At 32.3% G+C, this 9,668-nt stretch overlaps 1 protein-coding gene across 1 annotated transcript; it reads right to left on the minus strand.

Moving 5' to 3' along the window:
* Positions 1-2,816: 2,816 nt before the first annotated feature.
* On the minus strand, positions 2,817-6,129 carry LOC144559110 (GDSL esterase/lipase At1g28600-like). Its single transcript, XM_078308062.1, has 5 exons — positions 5,826-6,129; positions 5,282-5,500; positions 4,220-4,374; positions 3,804-4,080; positions 2,817-3,167 (listed from the first exon to the last, which is right to left on the minus strand). Exons 1-5 carry the CDS (start codon positions 6,076-6,078, stop codon positions 2,896-2,898), a joined length of 1,176 nt encoding a protein of 391 aa, XP_078164188.1. The 5' UTR covers positions 6,079-6,129; the 3' UTR covers positions 2,817-2,895.
* Between the last annotated feature and the right edge of the window lie 3,539 nt (positions 6,130-9,668).

A 9,668-nucleotide genomic window follows, 5' to 3' on the forward strand; every position in this document is an offset into this window, starting at 1 on the left:
TAGAAAGAATCAAATCTTGAACATATGAAATTTTGTAAAAAGTTTGTGTTGTGCCTCACTGGAAAGTTTATTTATCACATCCGCATCAAACCGAGAAAGAAATAAATCCAAAAACTAAGCTTCTTACATAAAGTTCATAATCAATGTTATTCTGGTTCATGAGTATTTTTGGCATAACCATTATATGCAAAAACCATTCCAAAAATATTAGGAGTACACTTTTTTGCATTATTTCAGTACTTTTTCAGACAATATTTTTTTTTTTGTTATCAGAGATCCGTTCACATTTAGTACATGATTTGCACCACACATTACATTTACATGACCATCTCTGCTGGGTTTTGATATTATCAATGAACAGTTGAAACGGTAAAAGTTGTTTCGAGATAATTTTTCATCCTAAAGACTTCAATTTATTTTATTCACCTCTCACCTCTCAGCTTTTACATTTTCTTTTACTTCTCAAATTGTAAAATTAAATATATATTTATTAAACTTTATTGTTCACTGAAAAATGAGTTTCCCACAGTATTTTGAGCTATATAAAACCTTTGTGCTACTTGCTTAAACATTGGTATCGGTGTTACTTGCTCTAGTGGTACGAGCTAGAATTTTTTTTATAAACCATAAATAATTAAATCAAATTTAGGGAACTATGATTGCTTTTTTTTTTTTTGAAAAACCATGAGGACCGAACGACCCATTCGGTCTCCAAAATTGTCTTTTCCCCAGACCGAATGGGCCATTCGGTCTCACTTTCTTTCTTTCTTTTTTTTTCAGTTTTTCCAATTTCTCGTGTGACCAATGGTGTAACTGGGAAAATTATACATTATGCATTGTTGTGAGCAATTATTTTCCTTTTCTTTTCAAAATTTTTTTTGTACAAATATATTAAATATTTTGTCAGGAGGAGAAATTATACATTATGCATTTCTAAAAATAATTATACATTTCCTTTTCTATCTTTCTGATTCCTCGCAAAAAAAAAATTATACATTTATAAAAATAAAAATTTCTGACTATAGCAACCCACATCAACTTAAAATTTTAAATTAGTTTCCTTTCTTTTTGGTAGTATTTCTAATGTATATTTCAAGATTTAAATTACTATAAACATGTACCACACAGAAGATAGCATGGAAATTGTAACTGAAGAATTGACAACAGTGAAAAAAATAAGGGAGACCTAACACACCGTTCGGTCTAGAGAAAAAAATGGCATTGATGGGATCTTCTATAGCCGCAGTTGTGAAGCAGTGGAAAAATTGAAAAAAAAAAAAAAAAAGAAAAAAAAGGTGAGATCGAATAGCCCATTCGGTCTGGGGCAAAGGCAATTTTGGAGACCGAATGAGCCGTTCGGTCCTTATGATTTTTCAAAAAAAAAAATGCAATTATATTGGTTTCTAAATTTAATTTAATTATTTATGGTTTATAAAAAAAATTCTACGAGCTAGGCCCGTTAAAAGGCTTGTGCAGTATTCAAACAGGTGTGAACTTTGTTTCGCAAAAGTTTGTAATAAACCGTTTGTCAAAATGAAAGGGAAAGTATTTTGTACCTGGCTGGCCTTTGTTCTAGGTCGAAAATATTTCGGGATAATTCAATGAAAATTCAACTCAATAGGATTTAGTTTTAAAAAAAGTGTTCGGCTGACTATTACAAAATTAAAAATAAAAATTTGAGTTGCTTTGTCTATGTCATATCAGTGCAGGTCTCATGCGAAATTAAAAAATTTACTCGAACTTTATATTTTTTTTTTCCCCACAAACTAAGGTTAACCTTTCCTCTTTGAACTTGACAAAAGAAAATTAATTACAAATCTTTTGTGACACCTTAGTTATAATTTTCTTTAAAAAAAAGTTGAATAAAGCTAAATATTTTTAGCACAATAATATTTCAACATTTTTTAATAAATGTGTACAAATATTGATCCCTACATTGCAACATAGAAATTTAGTAAATCAAAGTAAATTTTAAGTTTTATCTAATATTTTTTACAATAACAACACTACAACGAGAATAAAGATGTTACATACAATCTAAAGTTTAGAATTTCTTATGATATTTCGCGTAACGCAATCAAACGAGTCATTCTGTATATTTTCACATGATTTTTATCTGTGAATTTAAAAAAAATTAAATTCTAAAATTCCATGCTCATATATATGATCATATTTGGTATTATCTCATGATAGCCGAACAAGCTTAAAAAGAAAAAGAGAAAATAGTTCTAGGATGGATCTCTCCTGGAGAAAAGAAATAAAAGGGCCTTGCGTCTACTTCTCGGCCCAAAATTAAAATTTAATTGTAATTTGGATCTGTGGGTTGAGGTGATTAATTTTATTGGAAATTCAAAGTAAATGCGGGATCCGGTGATAATTGTAGACAGGCTCAACTAATGAAAAATAAAATGAGAATTTCCTTACTAAATGAATGCAAACATTAATTAACTCTAAATTAATCTACGCATAATCACTTGCGAAAACATAAAATGAAGCCGTAGCTTAAGTTAATTAAAAATCAGAGACGAATAAAATAAAGCGGGACTTAGATTTATGGGTTACGTAATTCCATAAATCATGAACTTGGGCCTCGTTCTTCTTTTTCTTTTATTTTTTTCTTTTTTTAATAAAAAATAAAAGATATCTCCCGAAATTTTAGAATATCTTTTATAGACATGAACTTGGTCCTTACTCCAATACAACAGTTCCAATCTTAATTAAAAACTATTTTGGGCTGAAGCATCATCCAAAGGCAACAGTAATATAAACATTCCACAGTATACTAACAATAAAAACAAAGGAAAAGGAAATTCGCATTTCTTATAGTGGCCATTTTGGTCAAAATAACAATCAAGATTCAAGAATGGTTGTGTATATGTTGTCTATTTCATCCATTTACATTGCATTGGAGGGAATGAGAAGAAGGTTCCCCGAATCAAGTATGATATCAGAGCAAGTGTTACTTATGGGAGGAGAAGAGTATGACCCTCGTAGCACTCCATGTGCAATCGCCTTGTAAGCAGCCTCTGTCCAGTGGAGCCCATCCCATGATCCGTACTTTGATGGGTCCGAACAAACTGTAGAACCTCGATTTCCGCATGATGCAAATGACGAGTAATTGTAAGGGCCTTTGGCCCCACAACATGTCATTAAAGGGTAACTGAAACCTACACAGAAAAGTGGCTTAAATACACATGAAAAGGATGTTACATTTTAGTATAGTGATCTAATAATGGAATAAATTATATTATATTATCCTGCATATATAGTTACTTTAGTGAATCTAATTAGTGCACACCATAAATAGAAGAACAGTCTAAAATATTTCTTATCTGCTTGAAATTGATGCTTACGGGCGCAAAACCAAATAAAAGAGAATTTATAGCTCAGCAAAATGAATCACTAAGTAATGAGTATATTATTTTCTTTTGCATAATAGATTAATAAGTTCTTTTACAAATAAATATTTTTTTAGTATTTTGCATTTATATATCTTATTCGAATTCAAAAAGGTCAAATCAAAGTTTTGGGACCATATATATATATATATATATAGGAGGGTTCAAATGCCTCCATGTTTTTGTGCCTCCATCATGCCTCCATCTCTCTCTATCATTTTCAAAGTTCAAACAGTCGATCCGAACCGCTCAACCTAACCTCCATACTAAAATATGTTTGGAGACCAAATTTTATATTTTTAGGAATTTTTTTACTATTTTTTTAGATAGGTACAAAAATACTGTTTTTAGATTTTGGTAGCTTGTTGAGTGTATATCTTGCTGATTTTGATTGCAAAATATTACCTAACTTCTGTGGATTGCGAAAGATATTCATGGAAGCTTCATAGTAATCTGCATAGATAATAGTCACATCAGGATAGAGAAGCCGAATCTTTTCAAGCTCCTCCAAAAGCATTGCATTGTGGTACTCTGCAAACTCATTTAAGCGCTTGATGCATCCTGTTTTTGGGTCATAGTCTTCTTTTTTCTGGCTTTGGAACCGCGTAAGATACATCGGGACGCATCCTATCGGGAAATTATTTGGAACCAATAATGTTTTTGCTCCATGACTGATCAATTCCTGTATAATTGGTTTTTTTAATTAAGATCCCAGTCATACATCACCCCAACTGATCTATTTTATCAAATAATTATCACTTTCAATACATGATAATTTGCAAAAGAAACAATGGCTAAGAGAAGAGAAAAAGAATGCGTACATGGATTATTAAACTGATGGTTCCGATTACATAAGGGACAAAGGTTCGGGCTTCATCAAGTGTTGTCTCCTTGAACAATAATGGATAATTGTAGTCGTTTCCTCCTATTTCACCCACCACAAACAGAGCACTGCTCATGATAGATCTGCCGCTTCCTGCACAGTTCAATTTATTAATTTGTGAATAATATTTGCTATTCTGTACATTGATTGGTGATCAACACTTGTCTGACTTAATCTCATTTTCGTCTTTTGGTTTTTCCTTTCGTGGTATTTTGGGTACTTACTTTTGTCTGTTATTGCTTTCACTTCTCATTTTCTTTGACAAAGTCCGAGTTAGTGTAATCGCATTAAATGGACTTTGTCAAAGAAAAATGAAAGGTTGCTTTCTGTTTATTCAATTAATATGATAAATAGTTGATGAATAGCTGTTGTTATTATAATGAAGCATGGAGAAAATTTAAAATTTACTCTTTAAAATAGATAAATATTGTATTCAGGAAATAATGGGCCATGCATGATGCCGCGCGTTTTGCATGAATAATATACAAAGGGACATGACAGCACGTCACCATACCTGCCATCAACGCATTTAAAAAAAAAATCTCTTTTATTTATTTATTTTTAAAAATTAGTATAGACTATTAAACTGTCACATCCGTTTAAGTTGAATTGGAACATATGAATTATTGACTAATATTATTTGTTGGCTTAATATAGAGGTTTATTGATTCTCTCCCTCTCCTTTTGACTTTTGAGACCGATTACAACCAACAACAAAAAAAGGACAAAAAAAAAGCTATCAAACAAAACTTAAACAGGCTCTGTCTCTCTCTCTCACAACCTCCGCGCGCACACATAAAATAGTAATTTAAGAAATAGAATAGAAATACCAAAAAAAAAAAAAACTAGAGACTCATCCCACAAAAAAGTACCTAGCTATAGTGCATTAATTTAATCAATTTTTGTTGTATTGGTACTAAGAGAAATACATGGTGTGCACCCATGAATCCCAAATAAATATAAACATGAGGATTCATTGATTCATTCGGATAATATATACCTGGTTCTTTCAAGATTGAAGGTAGTAATTTCTTGAACCACTGAATCTGAGTGCTAAGCGAGTAATCTGTCCAGAATGGCTCGATTCCAATGGATTCAAAGAAGGAATTGTTCAGTGCTGTTGCGCCACCGACAGCAAAATTCACACCATGCAGGAAGTTCTCTTTTGTGCTCTCTCCTGAGAGATATGGCGGGATAAATGGCAACCCATATGCTTCCGCTAATCAAGGAAATACAAGCCACTCAATCTCCTTGTTAAAAAAGAACTACTAAAATTTAAAATTATGTAGGCAGAACTTTACAAATTTTACTGATTTAACTAATCAATTTTTTTTTTAATTTTGTTGGGAATTATTCCCGTGATTTTATCGTAAAATATCTACACATCATATTCCTTGGGTACCTGGCAACTGAATTCATTTTAAATGTGTGAGGTGCTAGCTAGGCTGCTAGCTAGTTTGTTGCTTTACTAATTCTATCCCTAAATTCATAAGAAACAACTCAGTATAGAAGGAAGGAACCTATGAGTAGTAAAGTGCACTAACCAATGAAATCAAGAATTAACCGTCCATCACAGAACCGGCCAGTGGGACGGCCGAAATAAGTCTCCCCATATGGCAGGTTACGAACAGGGTCGTAGCCATCGCCGATAGACTTCAGGTAGTTCCCAGTATCGCTGGTCGAGTCGCCGAAGCAGAAAATGTGGGTGAAGCAACAATTTGCAGTTGTTGATAGAAGTAGAAGGATTGTGATTGTAGGGATGTGAAGAGAGAAAAGGAGATCATGCCCCGGAGCCATGCGAGATAATATTGTATTAATCAATTTGCAGGATGCCCTTGAATGCTTGTTTTTCAAGAGTTGGTAATTATATATATATATATATAGAGAGAGAGAGAGAGAGAGAGAGAGAGAGTGGCTAAGCTCAAATCGTTTGTTTCTGGGCTCAGGAACAAACGATTGGGTTCTCCAATTTCCGAAGTTCAAACGGCCGATCCAAACCGTTAGATGTTTAATCTATATTAAAATGTGCTTGGAGACAAAATTTTATATTTTTTGGAATTTTTTTACTATTTATTAAGAGGGTTTGAAAGTCGCTGTTTTTTTATGGTGCAGAATTTTAATAAAAACAGCAACTTTCAAACCCTCTTAATAAATAGTAAAAAAATTCCAAAAAATATGAAATTTTGTCTCCAAGCACATTTTAATATAGATTAAACATCTAACGGTTTGGATCGTCCGTTTGAACTTCGGAAATTGGAGAACCCAATCGTTTGTTCCTGAGCCCAGGAACAAACGATTTGAGCTTAGCCATTCTCTATATATATATATATATATATATATATATGAGTGAGTCTATGGTACTTAGTGGTTTGCAACTCGGGCGGGTACGGGTACCCCGGGTATACCCGTCTTGGGTACGGGTATGTCTCGGGTACGGGTATACTCGGGTACAAGGGTATTCGGGTACGGGTATGGCGGGTATAATTTTCAAAACCCATACCCTACCCGTCCTATACCCTTACCCGTGTACCCTTGACGGGTAAGGCTGGTACGGGTATTTTTTTTTTTTTTTTTTTTTGCTGTTTTTTTTTCTGGTTTTTTTGTTTTTGTTTTTTTGTTGGTTTCGGGGGGAAAAAATCAGATTTTTTGAATTTTCAAATGGGATGAACAGTAGTCGGGTATACGGGTACGGGTACTCGGGTAGTCGGGTACGAGTAAACTCGGGTAGGGTATGGTTGGATATTGGTCCAAAATAACGGGTCCGGTCCGGTTTTTGCCCATACCCGAGTACCCGACCCATATCCGAGCTCGGGCACGGGTACCCCGGGCGGCGGGTACGGGCGGGTATACCCGACTGGGGTAAAATCAATCCACTAATGGTACTATGCATATTACGATTTGGTCTATAATACGGATCGATATTTTTATTTTCAAATTCATAACGGTCGATCCGAACCGTTCAACATATTCTCCATATGAATATGTACTTGCAAACCAAATTTTATATTTTTTAGAATTTTTTTACTATTTTTTAAGGTACGTAGAAAATCACTGTTTTTGGATGATCCAGAATTTTCAGATCAAGTGATTTTCTAACTATCTTAAAAATAGTAAAAAAAATCTAAAAAATATAAAATTTGGTCTGCAAGTACATATTCATATGGAGAATATGCTGAACGGTTCGAATCGACCATTATAATGTTGAAAATAAAAATATTGATCCGTATTACGGACCAACCCGTGATATGCATAGTACCATAGACTCACTCTATATGTATAGAGAAAGGTTCAAAAGCCTCCATTTTTTTGTCTCCATCATGCGTTCATTTTTAAAAACTTAAATAACTCAAAGTTTAAAACTTAAACATCAAAATAAAATCGTTAGATGTGATCTATGTTATTTTCTCTATGTACCCATAATTAAAAAAGTATCACCTTTTGATTTTGCTTTTATATGAATCAATAAGTTGAAAAATCAACGTCTATAAATTATCCACATTAGTATACATTTTTACAAACTCAAGATGACAACCAAAACAAAATTGTAATGTCATAATTTTTTACATGTGCATGGATAAAATTATGTAGTTCATATCCAATGGTTTTATTTTGAATTTTAAGATTTAAATTTTGAGTTATTTAAGTTTTTAAAAATGAAGACAGGATGGAAGCACAAAAATATAGGCATTTGAACTCTCCTCATATATATACACACACATAGAGGTTGACTTGGGTGAGTCATGAAAAAAAAATACATTTGTACTCCACATCATATTTCTATTTTAAAAATTCAAACCACCTATTCGAACATTAGCAAAATCTCTATATATTCTCTATATATTTATATATTTCTATTTGAACATTCCAATATATTCTCTATATATTTATTTTGAAACATGGCAGAGGTTGCCAGTTGTATTAAAATAAATGGAGTCCCATGTGGGTTACATCGCCATTGAGCAATGATTGTCTCAATTACAGCGGGCAATACTAATACACATCATTGATAATAATAAAACAGAGAAAAAAAATGCTGGGCTGGATGTTCATTTAATACTCTTGCCTTGGAATTTTACCCTATGCACATGCATTGCTTAGTAAATTAGCAAAATCTCGCTCATTTTAACGTTGTAAATAAAGGAAACGTTCAATGTCTTTTTTTTCTTTTCTTTTTTTTTGAGGCACACAAATCTGCCACCGCATTGTATCTGTATTTTTAAAAAAAAAAATAAGTAATGGGGTCAACCCATTCAAGACGTTTTATTTCAGCCTCTGTAATAAAGAATTTTATCTATTTGAGTTTTAAATTCATAATCTCTTACATTAGAGATATATTTCTTTGTCACTAAATTAAAAGTTAGTTTTTATTCTTCTTTTTTTAATTTTAATAGCTTATTATTCGAGAATCGATTTCAATATATTGTTATCCTTGAGAAAAAAATTAAAGAAGTTTTGCATAAAGTAGAACTAGGTTATCCTTAAGCTTATCAAGTCTTTTAGTGAATTTAAGTCTCAACTTATCGGATAGACTTTAAATTACGAATCTAAACTATTGAAATCTATCTATTTCATGAATTATACAAACTCACAACACAACGTAGCTTACAAAATTCAATATCCATATTTAAGAAATCATCAAAACCCTAGCCGCCTCTGCCATCTTCTTCCTTCCATCTCGCGCTACAAGCCTCCTAGATCAGTCATGTGTTAGTTTTATTTTATTATGTTATGGCCTATGTTATTAATATGCACCGGGTTCATTCAAAGAAATGAACGAAAGGGCTTCAGCATTTTTGATGGAAAAATCTATTGCTATTAATATATACTGGTCCCAATTGATTGCCTGATAAGTCACAGAAAAAACAACTAAGAAAAAGGTCTCACTCTCTCTACTGAATTTTGAGAGAATTTCTGAAAAACGCCATTAAGAGAAAACGCTGTGTCCATCATCAGTTATCAGGAAAATCATTGAAGATCTCAGTATTAACGCTTCCGCAAAATGCCATCAATTCAAAATTGTAAGTTTTAAATACGTTTGCTATTTTATTTTGAATTTACGGATTCTAGATTAATATTAAAGTTTTCAGTATAACTAATATTTGGTATCAGAGCCAAATCGTAAATTCATATAAGATGCAATATTTGGTTCGTATAAATATTATGAACGACGAATTTAAACTGAGAAATTCATTTTGAACGAATTTTGGATTAATCCGAGAGTAAATTTTTTTTTTTGGGATTAATTACTAATTTTAATCGGAGAATTATTAATTTTATTTAATTCTTTGGTTCGTATAAATTTTGAGAATTATTATTCTTGAATCAATTCATAATTATTCTCTATTATTAAAATTTATGGGAGATGCAAAAGTTGGAGACCTTTAACC

Source organism: Carex rostrata, chromosome 1, assembly GCF_964058835.1.
Source record: "Carex rostrata chromosome 1, lpCarRost1.2, whole genome shotgun sequence".
Classification (NCBI taxonomy): Eukaryota; Viridiplantae; Streptophyta; class Magnoliopsida; order Poales; family Cyperaceae; genus Carex; species Carex rostrata.

What these genes read in the sequence shown, in the direction of transcription:
- LOC144559110 (XM_078308062.1), bottom strand. Translation starts at nt 6,078, where the DNA reads ATGGCTCCGGGGCATGATCTCCTTTTCTCTCTTCACATCCCTACAATC. An exon ending in GTTAATTCTTGATTTCATTG is followed by an intron (nt 5,501 to 5,825) that starts GTTAGTGCACTT and finishes TTCCTTGATTAG; the next exon opens with CGGAAGCATATGGGTTGCCA. An exon ending in TTCAATCTTGAAAGAACCAG is followed by an intron (nt 4,375 to 5,281) that starts GTATATATTATC and finishes TGAACTGTGCAG; the next exon opens with GAAGCGGCAGATCTATCATG.